Genomic DNA, 20,800 nt, shown 5'->3' on the forward strand with positions numbered 1-20,800 from the left:
ACTATGAAGTGTCATATAATATTTATTTTTTAAAGAAGCAGTTAACGGCCGTATTCACCAACGCCAGTTAACGTTAACTGTAGGTTAAAATACTTCGTTACTTTAGTTACCTATTGTTATAACAATGTTTTCGTATATTTTAACCTACAGTTAACTTTAACTGGCGTTGGTGAATACGGGCCTATGTGGGGTGATATTTAACTTTCTTATTTTAAATTGTGACATATGTTTTTCATTATTTATTTTTAAAGTCACTATTTTACTAAACATTGCTGTATAAAAATGTTATTTGTTTTTTGAAAAGTTTTGAAGAAATAAAAATGTTTAATAAATAATAATTGAGAGTGAATAAAATCAATCGTGAGTAAAAATGAATACCTTTGAAGAAATGACCAACAAGCTGCATGTCAGATCTAAACTCCATTCGAGGTACGGAAATAGCTTGTCCGTGTTTTTTACTCACGATTACGAGGATATGCAGTTTTAACAACTTGTCAAATTCTTTCCGTAACAAATGCTCTAGCTGACAGGTCTCACAAAGCAACTTGATTTTATTCGCTTTTTCATTAAAATGTCTCAATTATTATTTATTAAACATTTTTATTTCTTCAAAACTTTTCAAAAAACAAATAATATTTTTATACAGCAATGTTTAGAAAAATAGTGACTTTAAAAATAAGTACTTAATGAAAAACATATGTCACAATTTCAAATAAGAAACTTAAATATGGCAGTTCATAGTTCCTTAAACGCCTTTTCATTTGATATATCGCTTATTTTTTGAACGTATTATTAAAAATGCCTCGCAAAGTAAGATATTTATTAAACTCTCAAATTAGTTGTTGTTAGTTGTTATTAACTTTATTAACATGCTGCGCTACTATTATCTCTAATAACCTCAATTTTTATATGATGAGATTTTTCACCCTATGTCAAAAGTGTACAATGTTGTCAGCTCTATTTTGGGTGTAAATTGCAGTGTTGTGGTTCTTTGATTAAAAAATAGACTATATACAGGGTGTTTTCGAAGTTGAGGCTTTCGTCGTAACACGAGATACTATACATTATTCTTAAGAATTTTAACCTAAATTTTCTTAGTAAAATGTTTGTATTAACGGAGATTATTGATTGTATATTGTAATGATTTGAATACATTACTTTTTCCGCCAAATATTTGAACCTGCGCAAAACGGTAACAAATGTGGTCGTGATCGTCATCGAATCGGAGGAGCCCTACGTTGTGATTTTCTTTTGGCGGAAAAGGTTCGGAATGCAAACGGTGAGGGTTCCAGTTGGAAGAGTGCCGCAAATAAAACACACATGTGAGGGACGCAAAATACCTTTTATTAAAAATGCCTGTAATAACTTTGATGAAAAAGAAATTGAAACGAATACAAAAGACAGAAATTAAGGTTAACGAAGTACAAGAAATTAACTAGTTGAGTACATCACAAAGATAAACGACAAGATGAATGCAACAATATTTAAAATAGCAGAAAAACGGCACATGACAGACAAAATGACAGTTTAAAGCTCGCGAAACAAGTAAACAAATTATAAGGCAGTTATTACAGACAGGGACGGATGAAAAACCCTCTTCAAAAACCGTATCCCAGGTATTACTCATATTTTACAATTCGATTAATGACAAACAAAGTTTAATTTGGAACTACGCGGTCAAGGTACGCCAACGGGAACTTAGAGCTGGAGGTAACAAACTTTCGGCCGCGAGGGGACTCAGAAAATCTGAGTCGTTTTGAAAGCAGCGACATTTATAGGTACTCGGGGTATCGCGTGTCGGACTACTGTGTACCGACCAATTCCGAGTGATATTAGCGTTCGGGGTTGTACGATGAGCTTCTCAGAGTCGCGTAGAGCAGAACTTGTTCCACCTTCCCCAACCAACCGTTTCCGACAAACTCCCAAGATCCCTATAACTGCGACGGGGGCTTCACGTCAGCTTCTCAGAGTCGCATACAGCAGAACTTGTACCACCTCCGTTATACGGTCCTACATAACCGTCGCCCCCACGGAAATTTGACTAAACAACCCCCCGACCTCCTGATTGCCACCTAGCTCCCATGGGGGCGCACTTACAACATTTCACTTTAACTTTTCCGAAATCTAACAACAACACAAAGAAAAACCCGAGTTTAATTCAATCGAACAAAGCGTAACATTAACGCTGAGAAAATTCGACACAACATAGCGCAACATTAAACAATGATGAAATAAGCAAAACAAAAACGCAACATTAAACAAGGATAACATAAGCAAAACAAAACGCAACATTAAACAAGGATGAAATAAAAGAGAACAAGACGTGAAGTTAAATAACGATAAAATAGAACCACTTTAAATGGCACAAATATCAGTAAACAACATAAATCACGAATACAATAATCGCTGGTAATGTTAAACAAAAGGAAAATGGCGGGTCGAGTGCCGTTAGAAAATGTTAGTGAAGAAAAAAAGAAAACAAAATGGACGCACGCGGTTCGGACGACGGCTACTAATTTTCGAAATTACAAGATTGAAAAAAAAAATGAACCTCCCGGAAGAAAGATAACGCTCAAAATTAACAAATGGGCGCTTCTTAAAGCAACAGCATGCAACAAAATGAAAACTACAACATACCCTTACCACGTGGTCCTGGTCCCAAAAACAAAGCACAAAAAAAAGGCAACGAAAGTGGGATAAATTACCCAGGTGAATTAAAAACGTCGAATTCTTCACGGAGACACAAAATATCTGCTCGGAACGGTAGTGGAATCGGTTCCGATGTAACTTACAGATTTTTGGAATATTGGATCGCTCTTCGCCAGGTCTGTTCGTTTCGAAAAACCAAACAAAAGTGAACTACCCCCTTCAACCACCCGCGCGAGCCCGTTTACTCCCCGCTATATTTCCGCTAGTAGTTCCTAGTCTAGCCGCTAGTACCTTCACATTTGGCGCGCTGTTGTGGCGGTACCGGAAATTTAAATTTAAATTTTAAACTGGGTCACTACAATATTTTTATTGTTTTCTAAAATTTTGAGTCCGGTCCTGTCTATTTCTCCGCTGTACTAGATTAATAACTGACGCGGCCCAGGATGGTGTTTTTCTGAAAATCGCTCTGCGTACTCTCTGGACGCCGCAGCTGCATTCTGATAATGTGATAAGTGATAACATTGCCTATACATTAACAACATATCTGTGAGCTCATTATTTTCATAATGATAAAGCCATTCCGACTAATTAGATGACAACTCTGACAGTATTTTTGATTAACGTCCATGCTCATTTGATTTTTTTTTTGTCAATTATAATTTCTAACAAATCAGCGCAAATTTGAGCAGGACCGGTTTCAAAAATTTCAAAAAAATTAACTTATTGTATCTTCATTGCCGTAGACATTTTACTAAGGTGACTTTGGCTAAAACTCTTTAGAACAACCCATACTATCACATGTTAAAAGGAACACCTCAACTTCGAAAACACCCTGTATAAAAAATATGACCCTCAAATTTCAAAAAGGCATCTTTACATGTGGAAAAATCTGTAATAAATCGACTTCTTGATTGTTTAGGTGTACTCGATAATTTTGAAATTAACTGTATTTTCAGTTGTGTTGGGAGCTATTAGAACATTGAAAGTTGTATGAATTAAATAAAAATTTTAGATATCTTTTATAATGTAATCTTTTGACCACATGGCTTTACAATGTTTTTTTTTTTAATATTTTAATGACTTACAGACTAAAGACTGGCGTCAAAGCAGAAGAATTTGATGAAGGGAAGACATCAATTTCGCAGGCGATTTAGCTTGCAACCTTCCTTTTTAAAAGAAGAACCTGAAGAAGACCAACGCGTACATAATCCCAGGTATGAAAATACTTTTCTAATTTTAACGATATAGATTTTTCAATATTTTAGATCTTGAATGTAAAGATAAAAAAACTGTTTAAATTTAACAAAATACAATATACACTATGTCCCCGGATTGAGTTTACAGGAGGAAAAAGATTTTTATTTTTGATTTTACACAAAAACTTCAGAGCAGAGGAATAATATTTTTTGCCTCATTTGAAACTCCCATTTCCGCTATTCAAATCTGAGTACTGATAAGAATTAATTTTTATGTTATAAATTTTATTACAATTAGCCTTGTTTATTGACAAACAACTTATTTACTGTTAGAACAAAGAATTTGTGCTGGACGGATTTTCGTCAGATAATTAGAAATTTTAATGAGAATCGCCCTCAAATGTCACATGATGTCACATATTGACAAATCACAACTCCGAATTATTTGAATAGCAACCAATCACAATTTAATTAAGCGGAAATTTTTCCTAGGGAAAATTTCCGATATAATTTCCTAGGGAAAAGTTTTTTCGGGCGATTCTCTTCCGAATATACCTCGGAACAGATATATATATCGCCAGAATTTTTTTCTTACAGTCCAACACTTGTGTTTGTCGCTCAAAATTACCCTCGGGCTGGCGCCGTCGCGTAATTTTCTTGCTACAAACACTCGTGTGTCAGGACTGCTCAAAAAAATTTCCGACAATATATCTGCCCCTTGGTATATTATGCAGCGTGATCAACAATGACTGAGTCGGTTGCCAATGAAACAATTGTAAAGTACTGGTGTTTTTTGTCTCGTAATTCGCACTGACTGAATTTTTTAACTCGAGACGACATTAAACCTTTGATTGTAATTTTCAAATTTGCCAAATTTCATTGTTACCAACAGACTCAGTCATTCTTGATCACACCGTATATGAAAATCGCATTCATGAATCTACTATCCAATGAGAAAGCTACGTTTACTGTTATTACCATGGATACATAAAATATTTCCGGAAATATTTTTCACAACTCTAGGTGGAAAGAAAATTTCCAGTATAACAAAAATTGCAAAATTTTTATTCAAATTACTAGATACATTTTTATAAATAAAAGTTAAATTTGTTGAGGAGTTAAAATTCTACAGTCTTGGTATGTATTTTTAAAAAGCTTTAGATACATTTTTTGTCGTTCATTCATGAATTGATGATTAATGTATTCATGCAAGGCGGTCTCAAGTTACAGGCCAGGACACTGGCTGTGCTGCCACATTCCCTGGTAGGCCATTCAATGACCTACGATGTTCTTAAAATTTTGAAACTAATTCGACATTTAAAATAAATTTTGACAAGTCCTTAGTCAAATTCGTCAAATTGAATTAAAAATGTTATTTAAGTGTTGCGTACCAAATTGCAACTCAAATTATAGGTCTTCTTCAAAGTACGTAGGAACCTGTATTTATTTAAGTTTCCATCAAATGAGGAAATGAAGCCAGTTTGGAAAGAGATTTTAAAAATCGAAGAGTGAAGAATTCGCAAAAGTAGCCATGCTTGTGCTAAACATTTTAGGGGAACAGATATCAATGGGGACAAAATGAAGCGACTTGTGCCAAACGAGGTGCCAATAACTTCTAATTACGAAGAAATTACATTTTGGGAAGAAATAATCAAAATTAGTAATGACGACACAATCTTTAGGGAAATTCTTTTGGCTTTAAAAACGAATATTAAAATAAAACTGGGAAGCAAGTTATAAGAAATGGGGTGGGATTTAGACAATGGGGAGATCAAAATTGTTATATTTAAACTGGAAATGCCCACCTCGCGTTAGTTTATAATTATAACCAAGCAGTTTCAATAGCTCGGAACACCGCAGAGCATCTGAAATATTAACAGTAACAGTAATGAGCACCGTTATTTTTCTGTCCTCAAGGGGGTTTTAAACTACGTAAGTATTACAATACGATAACGATATTTTTGAAGTGTCGTAAAATTAAATCACTCATATATTTGACAAATGCAAATACAATGACAGGTTTAGTGGATTTCGAATTTTTTCACTAAATGTTGGTGAAGCAATGTTGCCAGACTGTGGTAGGCCATTCCATAGCACACTGTCTTTAGTCAGTGTCATGGCCTGGTAAATGAACATCCCCTTGATTCATGCGATTTTCTTGCCGAATATCCCTTTGCATAAATTCATATCGTGAAAATTTTATTTGTTCGATACCTCCCTAGAAAGTGGGTCTGTATCCATGGTTACCAGGTTTCACTTTCGCTCATTCTCTTTCGGTCACGCATAATTGAAATTCGATTTTATGAAAAAGAATTTGTATATTGAAAATAATTACATACCAACAATAACGCTGCGCCTCGTGGCCGAACATACAATTCGCGTGAACAAAAGCTTTACCTTCCTCTCTCGTAGTGTAAATAACTATTTCGTGCATTGCTGACACGTCTTCGACTCGGGCGATTAATAACTTGTCAGCAATGCACTCAAAAAAATTTTCGGATAGAATCTATGCATCGGCATATTATAAGTGAAAAATTTCCCAACACTTATTTATGTATGTGTATGTACAGGGTGATTCACGACTAGTGTCTGATTTATTTACAAAAATATAATTATTTTGACCCATTTGATCGACACTATTGTTTCATTTTTCTCAAATCGGATTGCTGTAATCACAAAATTTTAAAACAACAGGTCAATTTTAGTTTATAAAAATTCGTATTTTATCACCAAAGAAAATTCCAAGCAGTCATTTACTTTTGAGGGATGACGTCATCGATACTTTTTTTAAATGGAAACCCCCTATTTTTTTTCTTGATTCTGATGGCCCCTTTAATTGTCTAAATGACAGTATAAAAATTTTGTTGTCTTACATAAGGAAATTTTTGAGGAAAAAAAAAAATTTGGAAAAAATAAATTTTATAACGAACAAAAACAAGTCAAAGAATCAAGTAGGTAAATCAAACAGTCAAATGTTACTCTCAATTTCATTCATATGTGTTATTTGTTTTACAAAACGTTTTCGAAAATGACTCATTTAACAAAAACACAGTATAGAAATTTTAATTTTGATTGGGTGCTGGGATAAAACTAAAAATTTCTTCATAAACTTGCTTATTGTCAACAAGCTGGGGGATGGCAATTCAAACATTTAATTCCATCAATTTAAGTACTTACTAACACAGTTTTTGACTTGTTTTTGTTCGTTATAAAATTTATTTTTTCCAAATTTATTTTTTTCTCACAAATTTCCTTATGTAAGATAACAAAATTTTTATACTGGCGTTTAGACAATTAAAAGGGCTATCAAAATCAAGAAAAAAAATAGGGGGTTTCCATTTAAAAAAAGTATCGATGACGTCATAACTCGAAAACAAATGACTGCTTGGAATTTTATTTTATATTAAAATATGTATTTTTATAAACTAAAATTGACCTGTCCAAAGATTTTTTTGAAAAAAATGTTATTTTTAAGAAATTTATTCCATACTTTTGCCGCTCACTGTATAGTCAATTTATTGTTTGATTTAAAAAAAAGTTTTTGCGTAAAATCAAAAGTAAAAATTTTCCCTACATACTGTGTACAGGATGAGTCAATTGTGGCTTATTTCTGAAATGGTCTTTGATACATCCAAAAATACTACGAGTAATTCCAGCATTCACTACTATCCGTTTATTAAACTCCCGCACTGTCAGTGTCATATTTTTGACTTTTTTTGGAGTGTACTATGGCGGACAAAAAATTTTGAACGATCAAATTTTGGCATATCAAAAAATGTCATTGTAAGCTGCCCTTTACTGTTATTATGACGTTTATAAATTAAATCGAAAAATTGACGGTTTGAAGTAAACGTCTATCAAGTTTATAATAATAATTTAGTGATACAATGCCAGCCGTATCTGAATTTACTAAAGCCAAAATAGTAACCCTTCACCAGAGGGGTGTGTCGTATGGGCAAATTTCGACGAATTTAGGGTTATCGAAGGGCACTATCCATGCCATTATGCGGAAGTGGGAACACACTGGGACGGTGGTTCGGCGTCCAGGTTTTGGAAGAAGGCGGGTGTCTTCCGTGGAACAGAACGAGGCACCCCCGAACTATCACCGAAATCTGTGCCTGTCCATGAGGAATAGATTGCTCTTGGTTGTACAACAAAATGGAGCAATGATCAAATATTGACTTCTTCAGTTTTATTTGTAATTTTTTTTTTATTTTAAACTTTTAATTTTAAGTTTAATAAATAAATGTTATTATTTATTAGTATTGTGGATTGATTTCTACTTTGAATTTTTTTATATTTGCGTACCAAAATACAAACTGTTGGGTCGTTCTGTCTTGACGTAAATAGAACTAAACTTGGTTTCATCTATGATGAAGACATTCCTGATTTTGTGTTGATGCTAAACCTCTAAGAACTAGATAGGTACGTATCTACATTCTACACCACTCGATAGCCTAGGGGCTGCAGCGACTTTCGCAATTTCGACGGCAAAGACGAAACGATTAAGATTCATCCACGTTCCCCATTCGTGAGCCGACATAGGCACACCAAATTTTTTGTGTTAATCTATGATTGACTAATCTGTCACTGGTGACATGACAAGAAAGGCAAAAATAAAAAATGAGGTTAGTTGACCAATAAGGCCAGTTTTACATTTATATGTCAAAGGAATAACAAGTCGTTCAAAATTTTTTGTCCGCCATAGTACCTATGGAGACATAAATTTTCAGTGGCCTGTACACAAAATCTAGTTATAAAAACGTCAACAAGAAAAGTTTGGTTATGTTAATGGAGTTAATTCTCTTCTTTGCAAACAATAATTAACAATACCGTGCTTCTCTTTGGCCGTTAACAATATTCTTTTACGTTTCATATCTTCTTCTTGTTCAGCCATTTCGTGTAAGTAATACTTTGAATGAAAAAATGCGAATTTATTGAACTTACAATTTTGAACTTCAAATTTCAAATTTCAAATTTTTGTGCCAACGTTAAAGTAAAAATTACTAGTCTCAGAACGGCAGTCCGGCAACTTGCAAACACTTTGACAGTGCGGGAGTTTAGTAAATGGATAATAGATCTGTAATTTAAAACAAATTAAAACATTAATCCACGATTGCATTGCTTTGAGAATTATCAACTTTGCCGTGACAGTTTCACTAAAACTTGGTTATGAACTACGAGTACTATGTATGAGTCAAACGATGAGAAAGTGGACATGTTTCTCATGTATGGGAATACCTATGTCGTAAAAATGCTGGGGTCGCTGCGGATCTGTATCTACAGAGATATCCAAATTGCAGACATTTTCATTTTTTATTTATTTACGTTTTTTAGAAAATGAGTTAGTCCTTATTGTTTGAAGAGTTGGATCTGAATAAACGAACAAGACAACAACGTATGTGGTTCTAGCAAGATGGGGCCGCATAGAAATGTCAGACAATATTTAGATGACAATTTTACAAACATTTGTACACTTCTGTTCACTGAAAAAGCATACACTTACATTTTGCTTGTGTAAATCAGATTTACGAGTACCTGATGTCACTGTCATTGTCAGTGGCTGATAATTGAAATAATTCAATTTCAGTCGAAGTAAAAGTGTACTTAAGGCCCCCTCAATGAAGTATTATTCTTTATATTCAAGGTTTATTGTGGTTTCTTTAAGTCTGGTATAATGAAAATTCATTTGTAAATTCTTACCTGATAACTTAATATGGGTAAACATGAAAACAAATATCAAGTAAATTTACATAACCAAAAAATAACAAAAATCTCTCCCAAGACGTGTATGCTTTTTCCGTGAACAGAAGTGTACAGGGCGAAGTTCCAATAACCTTTGGCCACCCCGAAGTCCGGACTTAACGCCTTTGGATTTTTTCTTATGGGGCGTATTAAAAGAAAGAGTCTACCAAACACCTGCACTTTACGATTGAAGACCTCAAAGAATTCGTGATGATGAGTGTATGCCCATACGTAACATTACGCCACGTTCAATCGTTCAAAGGTCTTTTTTAAACGTAATTTAAGCGTATTTTTAGGTTAGCGTTCTTTTTACGTTGTCAATTTTGATTAAATTTATTATTTAAATTAAACACAGTATGAAGTGGTAAGTAGAATTAGTATTTTTGGTTGCATCTAAGAAAATTTCAGAAATACCCCACAATTTGACTCATACTGTATAAATGAAAACAGTTTTCTCATGCTGTTTTTACCTGTTCTTATTCTGATAAGTGATAACACACCTATTGTAAAACATTATCTATGGTTAAACATATGCACACACTTATCTGATTATTATCCAATTTGTATTTATCAATACTGGCAGTTGATTGTAATTTTATATTGATGAATATTATCTCTTACAAAAATGAATATCACAAAATTAAGCAGGTTAAAAATTCGTATAACTTTATAAGAAACATAGTCCAGTCAGTATAAACATTCGACCTTGCAAAAGGTCATGTAGTCCTGATTTTTTAATATGTTCTTTGGACCTCAGCCAAGAGGAAAAAACCAAATTTGCAACTTCGAAAGAATTGTGCGCGCTGTGTGGTCCAAACAACATATTAAAAAATCAGAACTAACAGTAACAGCTATCAATTTAGTACCTAAATAAGGTATTTGCCTAAAGTGGGCATTTAAAACGCTCGTTTCACTCCCGTTTTAAACTAGCCCACTCATGCCAAAAAAAGCCCAATTTACACACGAACTAGTTAAATAACTACTATTAGAATTGGTTGCAAAGCAACTCAATCTTTTTGGATTCCATGGTTAATTAAAAAAAAAATAAAACTCATATAACCGCACTTTTCACCTAAAAAAAAACAGTGACAGCGACAAAAATTGACAGTTCACATGAAAGCGGCAAAAATTTCATAACATGGGCATGGCCTGCTTCGACTACAATCATTTTTATAATAAATAGCCCTGAAGTTTTAAACAGACTTAGGACTAGGTAATTGAAAGCTACTTTTCAAATTTTTTAAAATATTTTTATTCGAATATTATGGACTTCATAATTATCAATAAATGTGTAACATAAAGTGATCATAATCGTTAATGATGCGATAAATGATACAGTAAGTTTGGTGATTTCTTCGATAGAATCTTGGAGAAAAAAATTTTAATAAATTTGAAACATATCTATTGTTCAAATATTAATTGAAACATTTTATTAAATTTTCGTTGTTTCGTTTAGTTTTGTCATTTTAGTTTCAATGAAAGCATTTATTGCAAGGTGTGTGAAACGATATCAAATTTTAAGAGCACAAAACTTGGAAAACAATTACTGTATAAGTACCTAATTGAATGATAAAGTTTCAAATATCAAAGTTATGTACCCATCTAGGTACTCCTCTTATTTACAAAATTTTAATATTATCAATCAGATGTTTCAATTTTATCGAGCCAGTTAGTTAACTCTCCGATAAATGTAATGTGATTGGTTACTTTCTAGCGTTTCTGTAGCAACGCTTGATTTAACCGGCCAGTTATTTTATTTTTTTTTTTATAGTTATTGCGCCGTTCCAGAAACCGGGCATAAACCTATTATGGGGCGTATTCTGCAACTGCTCCGCTAAATTTTAAAGGCAGTTAAATTAAGTTGTCATAGTTATGACCAATCAGGGCTTGAAATTTTAAATTTTAAAAGACGCAAAGTTTTAATTTAATTCTAAAAAAATAACTTTTTAATGATCCCCCATTCAACCCATGTTCTCATTTAATTATACAATAAATAAATTGGCCGTGTATGATTTTGGTGCAGGTTTAACAAAAGATTCAGTGAAAATAAACTAGGCAAAAATGAATAGGGAATTTTTCCATTTTTGAATTTTTTATAAATACAGTTTAAAATTTATAACGAAATGTGTTAGAAATATATAAAGATACATATTAGATGTAATGTTCCAAGTACCTGTAACATTTTAAATTTACCTCGTGTTTAAGAATACGTGGGAGGATTGGGGCAATTATTTTGCTTTCTAAGAAAAATTGCGGAATTCCCTATTCAATTTTGGCTAGTTTATTTACAAAAAATCCTGGATTTGATAAAAATTAATTTGAAACTACAGCTTTAACAACTTCAGATACATTTAACTTAGGTACATGCTCCTGCCACTAGTTGTGACGTTCAGAGGTCATTTTCAAAGTTGAAATCTTCACCTCCGACAGACATTCGTTACAACATAACATTTAGGAAGGTATGCCATTATTTGTTGCAGTAAGTAATAAAGTACGAGTAAATCTCACCAAACTTGATATCACACTTTGCCATAAGCACGCCAATGCTAAAAACGTCAGTTTAAGTTTAAATAAAAGAAATATTGGGTTATATTGGGTTATGAAAGTTTTTTGACTACTTACGATTGATGATTTTTACAGCAACCAAAACTATGAGCTATGGATTTCATTATTTTAAGCAGCCGTAGCGAGTATTAATCCACTTTAATACAGGGTTATTATAAATTATCGTAGTCGAAGCAGGCCATGTCCATGTTATGAATTTGAATATGGTGAGAATTTTATTTACTTTTCTTAAATTAACGATTGAATCCAAAAATATTGAGTTGTTTTGCATCCAAGTTAACTCCCGTATGTGAACGGTGTGAACTCACTTAGGTATTCACATCATTTTGATGTTTTTTATATGGAGGGGCAACCATAAATTTTACATTCAGTTTTTACGCCTATTTGGACTGTAATCATTTATTTATGTTTAAGGCACATAATTTAACATGTTTGTTTTGAGTAAAGGGTGTGCCCTTAGATATTTGCTTCGAGAATAAGAATCGTTAGTTATTCTACAGGCTTATTCTAAATGATTGTAGTCGAAGCAGACCATGTCCATATTATGAAATTTTTGCCGCTTTTAAGTGAACTGTCAATTTTTGTCACTGTCTGTCATTTTTTAGGTGAAAAGTACGGTGATGAGACTTTTTTTATTTTTTTTTTAAATTAACGATTGAATCCAAAAATGTTGCGTTGTTTTGCAACCAATTCCAAAAATATCGAGTTGTTTTGCACCCAATTTAACTCCTGTGTGTGAACGATGTATACTCACTTATTCACATCTTTTTAATGTTTTTTATATGGAGCGGCAACCATAAATTTTTCATTCAGTTTTTACGCCTACTTGGCTACAATCATTTATAATAATCCTGTATCATAAAGAGTAGAAGTGAGTCTTTTTGTGCCAAGTCCAGAGATTGAAGACTGAGACGCAGTCGAAGTCGCAACTGGGGAAGCACAAAGAGACCTTCTACTCTGAATGATTATATATGTACTATTTTATCTTCAAACGAATCACAAAAAAAAAACGAATATGAACTCATTTATTTATTTTTTCCTACAGTTACATTAATATTACAATTTTCAAATTTTAAGGCAAGACTAATAACGACTTATCTTGTAATATTATTGGTGCTTGAAGTTTCCATAATATTAGCAAAGTCTACAACACGACCTAAATTATCCAATGTACTTTCAGCAAATCTCTAGGTAAAGCTTTCCCAAAATCGTGAATGATCGCGATTTGTAATTTTTAGTATCCTGAACTTTTACTAAGATAGCAGAATCCAAATCTCCGATATCTCCCATTTGGTGAGTTCATAGCATCGACACGCCATATCACACCTAGTATTTATGCACCTAACCTACAATAATAATTTATTATTTTTCCTCTAGGGAAGCCAAAGAAATTTTACCTATGTAGGTAGTCAGATACTTTTCATAAGAGCATTATGTAGAAACATACACTTTTCGCCCTGTAATGTGGTCAGATTAAATCTGCATCGAGTTTGCTGTGATCTGCATCAATTCTGGAGGTATCGCCGTGCATTTCGTTTTTTTTCACTTTTTACTTCAGATATTCGCTAAATACAGGGTTTCCCCAAAAAAGAAGACGAGTCCATAACTCCGTTATTTATCGGAAGATTTTAATTATCTGTACACCAAATTAAATGGTTGTTAATAGGCTACAAAATAGCCTAATAAATTCAAGTATAGCCCTATGGGCTTCCAGGGTAAACTGTCAAAATATTTTTTTTTAAATGGGAATACATATTTTTTTGTACTAATTCTGATAGAGATTTATATTCTGAAAACAAGAATGGATCACAAATATACACTTAAATACCAAAAATTCACAAAAAAAAATGTAAAAAACGCTACTATCGTCTATGTTCCATTTTGCGCTAAACATTGGCGGTATATCTGCGCAATCCCACATGTTATTATTTGTCATTTGTTTTTCCAGCTACCTTAATTTGGTTATTACACTGTAACGCAGTGCATTTTGATAGCTTTTCGCTTGATGGTCGTCATTTGTTTCAAAAGTTAGTGTTATTTTTTTTAATGTGAAGTTATACTTGTGATACATTGTTGTTTTCAGAATTAAAATCTCTATCAGAATTACTAATAAAAGGTATGTAATTCTATTTGAAAAAATTTTTTTTGACAGTTTACTCTTGAAGCCCATAGAGCTATCCTTGAATTTATTAGGCTATTTTATAGCCTATTAGCAACCATTTAATTTGGTGTAAAGATAATTAAAATCCTCCGATAAATAAGGGAGCTATGGACTCGTCTTTTTTTTTGGGGACACTGTATAACAAAAATATCAAAACGTGAATAGCAAACGATTACAGCTTACAAATTTTTACCATTTAACACGACCATCTTGCTTTGTGATTTTGACAGCATGGACACGTTCAAAATACACAGTGACATCGGTTAAATATTGGATAATAATTTCCTTATTGTACTTGAAGTACTTCTGCTCCGCTCAGAAAAAAAATGACACTTTAACTGTCTCTATGGAGATACACAAATGCGTGATTTTCAACCGCTTGAAGATAAAAACATATTTTTCCATAGCTCGCGCATTTTCAAGACAAAAATCTGGCTTTTATGGAACAGAGAACATTTTTTTAAAATTTTTTGCAGTAGGTACAGTTGCGGCCGCGGAACAGTTTACATGATTATTTTTCTATTGTAATCTTGTAAAAAGTCATTGGCGTAGTGTTATCAATGAACCGTTGCAAAACGTTATTAATAAACAAGGGACCTACGCCAAATGTTAATTTGCGTAGCAAAAAGTTACCCTTGAACCTATTTGTTACATTGTAAGGTTCAGTTTGTTAAATTTTGTATTTTTATTTATTGTGTATAATAATACAATTGTTTAATTTACAAAGCAGTTTTAATAATAACTTACATGCTGATACGTCACTATTAATAAATGTCATATTGACACAAAAAATCCATTTACACTGCGTAAAAATTTAAAAAAACGCCTGCTATATAAATGTACGGGGTGATCAAGAAGGACTGTTTAAGTTGGTAACACTGGATCGTATTTTAAATCGTATAACAGGAGTAACTTCCGGTTGTTGGTGGCTTGTCGTTGTTAATGCTATACCTATATCAGATATTTGTCAAATAAACCAACAAAACATATCCAGTTGCAGTGTTATAAGAAACCCAATTAAAAAATGTTCTTAATTGTATTGCCAACTTAAACAGTCCTTCTTGATCACCCGGTAGATGTAAACTGTTCTCTGGCCGCAACTGTACATTACATAATTAGTACTTACAAACATAATAATTAATGTAGGTACCTATGTTAATTAGAAATGTAATGTAATAGTTATTTTCATATGAGTAGCACTGTCAGATTACTTTTCAGGTATGGTATTTCAGATATGAGGCCGAGTTTGAAGCACGAGACGTCAGCCGAGTGATGCAAAACAGGCCGAAAACTGACAGCGCACGAATATTAAATAACGTTTTTCGTGTTCGTTTAGGCAAAGTCTTAAAAAACATTAATTAATTGTAGAATTTAAGGTTATCTTTGGCAGATGTCAAGTTAGGTATCTATACAGGGTGTCTCAACTAAGATTTTCGAGCCTAATATCTCGGTTATTTTCCAACGGATTTTTGTGAAATTTAATAAGCAGGTATTTTAGACGGTGAAGAGTAAAACCCCATTAATGCAATAACCCAAGTCTTAAAAACGTAATTTTAAATGTCTTTTTAAAATGTTGAATCAATCACTTAAGATTTATATCAAAAAATTGATCGTCAATAAAAAATGCTGTAAGAAGAAACTCGTCCTTGAAAGAAAGAAAAAAACTGTGTCAAACGTGGCTGCAGATGCAAAAACGTAGACGCGTATGAAACAAACGCGCAATATCGCCGAATTTTGGTCACTCCTCTTCGTACAAACGCATTGACATATTTGACGTTTATCTTTCTAACCTTACAAATACTTACAAAGTTAAAGACAACATTTGGACGTAATTTATTATACAGAGCGCCCAGAAATGTGGTAGCAAGTTTTTCGATTGGTTCCGCAAGATGACACTATCTAAATTGAGATAAATAAATGTCAAGAATTGTCAAACGTAAAACATTCAAATTTAAATTTTATTGAAAATGCTCAATACATAACTGAATCCTTCGAGCAACATCTCGACAAATTTTAGTACACAAATCGGGGGTAAAAATTGTTCGGAAAACGTCCTTAACATATTCTTTTGAAAAAATTCAAAAATTGAATGTTGCAAGATTGAACAAATTTGGCTTTTCGAAAGTGCCATCTTGTGACACTTTGTGTAAAAGTTGCTACCACATTTCTGGGCGCTCTGTACTGGATGCTTTAATTCTTCCATAAAGGACTAAAACAAGATCGGAATATTTTAGCAAGGTAATTTAGTTCACGTACGCTTCCTGTGTCTTCAAATAAATTGACTCTCTGAATCTTAAATTTTGTAAAGCCTACATTTGGATAGTGTTGCACGAGAAAACGAACTGTGTCGTTGAAATTCTTACGACTCTCTCCATAGGCAAAAATTGTTTCCTTTTTCAACAATATTGAAATTTCTGCCATTGTAGTCTATTTTTAGAGTATTTTCAATAAATTTACACAATTTGACATTTCTAATAAAGCGCGCCCACTTTTGACAGATTTTAAGGGGTGTACAAAATGTTGCTTGGCAACTTTTCATCAATTGTTTCAAAAGGTAAATGCTCAAATACATTCAAAATGTAGATTACATTTTCAACAACAAAATCTAATCTTTTCGTTGAATCAGAAGAGTGATTTAGTTAATTGTTTATGTAGACACCTATTTTTTAATGTTTAACAATCTAATAATAATTGAGCTTAATTTTCAAAAAAGAAACATATGTTAAAATTACATTTTTTAACTTGAGGTAATTCTATTATTACTAATTGAACCCTCATCGTCTAAAATATCTGTATTTTAATTTTCATAAAAATCCGTGGGCAAATAACCGAGACGTTAGGCTCGAAAGTCTTAGCTGAGACACCCTGTATATGTATGTATAAACTGAAAAGTTGATATATTTAGTTATATACCACTTTTCACGTTATGTATCTCGGGAAACGAATACACAACCAATTTACTGTTAACCCTCTGCTCACGAACTCACGAAGTCATTATAACAGTACATAACATCATCATAACAAATAGCATCAATAACACACAATTCAACAAGTAAAATCAATATTCCAACACTAATTTTACCATTTTGATTATTGGTTTGTTTGTAATTTCATTTAAAAAAAATGTAAAGTCATTGCTGTTCATAAATTTTTGAGTGATTTTTTAAACTTGAGTAAAGCCAGAAAGTAACAAGGATTGTCATTAATGTCAGTTTTAATAATAATAATAAAAACTATTCGACTAAGATCAAACTTGGATTCGATGTTTTCGTTTGGTAGGTTTTCAACGTAGATTCGCGTGACGTAAATATTATGCACTATTTTTAACACACTGTGTAGGTACACTGATATTATGTTTCATTGAAGATTAACATTTTCTGATTAAAATGTATGGGATTCTGCTGATTAATTCGTAGTAACATATGACGAGTATTCATGTTGACAATTACACTGTCCTACACGCTGACATATTGTAAAATTTGAATTTTGTCACGTTAAAGACACGAGAGATACACCCATCCAAACTTTTCGCGCAAACACCTGGTAAATGTAGTAAATGTAATTATAATGAGCTACAAAGTTTCACTAACGGAACATGTTTTTATAAACACCTCTACGCAAAGTTAAAGTTAAAACCAGGTTATTCTGGTATGAATGACAGTATCAAGTAAACATTACACCCCTATGTCCTGAGTGTAACTTAATAATTGTTGGTCTAGTACTCCATTTTTGTTCTATTTATAATCTCGAAGACATAACATCTAGACGTAAATGAACTAAAAAGAAAGATAAATGCAAAGTTGCTTTGGAAACAAATACTTTTCATTTGAGTTAGAAAGTTGTTGACAGGACAACGTTATGTTGTTGGTATTTTGTATACAGCGTGAGTCGGGAGGAACGGCCGAAACTCCTTGCATGTATTTATACGTGAAAATAATGTAAAAAAACTCATATGTTTTCAAGTTAAAGCGTAATTAAAAATTTTATCTCGCGTACTTGTATCCAAATTTTCGCTTATTTTCACATTCAAAACATTTTGTAATCAGAGTATGCCATGTTTGAGGCTAAAAAACATTTGAACGTTGTTGTTTGAAAAGATGTCAGTCTAAACAGTGATTCAGCATTAATTGTCGAGTTTGTACGATTTAAGCGTTACAAAATACCAATCACTTATTCATATTTAGAATTAGAATATGCAATTATGGTGTTTGTTTATGGTTTCTGTAATGGAAATACTGAAAGCTGCTGTTAAAGAATATCGTCAAAGATTTCCACATCAGAGACATCCTAGTAGAAAAGTATTTATTCGACTTTTCAACAAACTGTGCGAGACCGGAAAGCTTCCAGTGCTAACATAACACCTGAACGAACTACTCGACAAGGTTTAGAATAAGTCGAAAACACACTGCCCGCCAAAATTATCGCATAATTTCAAAACTCGTGTTTTTGAGCCAAAATTTATTTCCAGTTACAACATTTCGAACTGTAAAGTATTAAAGAAGTAGATTTATAAAAGTAAACTCTACAATAATCAGAACACAACAAAGAAATGAAGAAAACAAAAAAATAAAACAATTCAAATTCGGAGAAAACTAAGAAATTTAACATTTAATAGTGCGTGTTGGCACCCCGTGCTTTTATTTCAGCTGCACAACATTATCTGATGCTTAAAATGAGGTTTTGTATAACTCTTTGCTTAATTTCTTCTCAAACTTGAGTTAGATCCAAAGACAGCTGATGAAGAGTTGTTGGTGGATTTGGTAACCTTCTGACTCTTTTATCTGTAGGATCCCACAATTACTCGATGAGGTTTAGGTCTGAACTCCTTGCTGGCCATTGCATTTGCCCAATTTCGACCTCACGGAAATAATGCTGCACTATTCCCGCAACGTGCGATCGACCATTATCATGCATAAAATTAAAGTCATCCCAATAAATGGTCGGAATGGGACAATATGAGGTTCCAGAATATTGTACATCGCCGCATTTCGGTTTCCTCTTTCTAGCACCACCAACTCTGTGGGAGCGTCGAAAGTGACACATGCTCAAACCATAACGGAACCTCTTCCAAAATTGACTTTCGGGATAATGTTACATTGAGCATATCGCTCTCCTGAGCATCGGTTCACCCGCACACATCTGTCACTGTGATCCAGGCAAAACCTGGACGCGTCAGAGAACATTACTAACCTCCATTGATCCAATTCCCAATCAACGTGATTTTGGGCAAACAGCAATCGTCCTCTTCGGCGAGCCGCTGTCAACTGTGGGCCCCTTGCTGGTATCCTGGGCCTTAAATCGTGTTCAGCAAGTCTTCTTCTAACAGTATTTACACTAATTTGGAACTGATATCTTCCTAAAGTCATAACTTGCAAAGCTGGAGCAGTCAGAGTCCTGTGTCTCAACGACTGTAAAAGCAGAAAACGATCCCATTGAGCTGTTGTTGTTCGTCTGCGTCCTTGTCCAGGTCTCAAGAGTATTCTCCTGTCTCGTGGAAACGACGCAAAACTTTAGATACCGTTGACTGGTACAGATCAAGACCGTTTGCAATATGTTATCGATTAATACCGTCTTCGACTAGTACAACAATTTGTGCACATCGTTCGGCTGTTGTATTTCAACTTAAACGTTCGTAGGGATTCATTTTCGAAATTTATGACTGAAGGAACCAAAACTTCTGACTAACCGTCTCTCAAATCCACAATCAAAATGCTTTACGAAATTGACCAATAACACTAATACAGACTTTTCATGATAAACAACTTTAGAAGTTATCAGCATGGCGATTTTTGCTACTAAACAAAAGAAATACGATAAAACAAGAGATTCGCACATAAGGAAACCGCAGAAGAAGTAAAATACAAAAAACTACGGTTCATTTTTACTTTATGCGATAATTTTGGCGGGCAGTGTATTTTGAATCTAAAAGATGCAATGACCAGCTCACGAAGAATTGGTACTCCAATAGGGCATTCCACAAAAAAGAGTAACAAACACACTCCACGAGCAAGACATGTACAGAAAGTACAGCACCTACAACCGGAAGATTATGCTAAAAGTAGGTATGGAATTTTGTCGGTGGATAAATAATAATAATAATCATCATCGTGTTGTATTGCGCATACTTTTTACGGATGAAGTAACATTCACTCGTGATGGGATTAATAACAGTCGAAAGTCATTTTCAACATAAATCTCCGGTAAACGTGTGGTGTGGTATTGTCGATAATTATTTAATTGGCGTTATCATTTTGGAGAATCGCCTCACAGGAGACTACTACTTAAAATTTTTACAAAATGAATTACAACAACTACTGGAAGAGGTCGAGACGGCAAATGTCTTATCAGCATGATGGAGATCCTGTACAGTTCGCTCGTCAGGTCAAGCAACATTTGGACGAAATGTTTCCAGGGCGTTGGATTGCTCGCGACGGTCCTATTACGTTAGTAGTTGGCCTCCACAGCACTAGATTATTGTTTATAG

General features: G+C 33.4%; 1 protein-coding gene across 4 annotated transcripts in view; it reads left to right on the forward strand.

Moving 5' to 3' along the window:
* The window catches only part of LOC138128952 (ras-related protein Rap-1), a 79,993-nt gene that overhangs the window by 49,880 nt on the left and 9,313 nt on the right, over window positions 1-20,800 (forward strand). For all 4 annotated transcript variants that reach the window (XM_069045203.1, XM_069045194.1, XM_069045210.1 and 1 more), the window contains exon 2: window positions 3,737-3,863. In XM_069045203.1, coding sequence (XP_068901304.1) covers window positions 3,769-3,863 — 95 coding nt within the window. In that variant the 5' untranslated portion in view covers window positions 3,737-3,768. The remainder of the gene's footprint in view (window positions 1-3,736; window positions 3,864-20,800) is intronic.

The sequence above is a fragment of the Tenebrio molitor genome, chromosome 1 (assembly GCF_963966145.1).
Source record: "Tenebrio molitor chromosome 1, icTenMoli1.1, whole genome shotgun sequence".
NCBI lineage: Eukaryota > Metazoa > Arthropoda > Insecta > Coleoptera > Tenebrionidae > Tenebrio > Tenebrio molitor.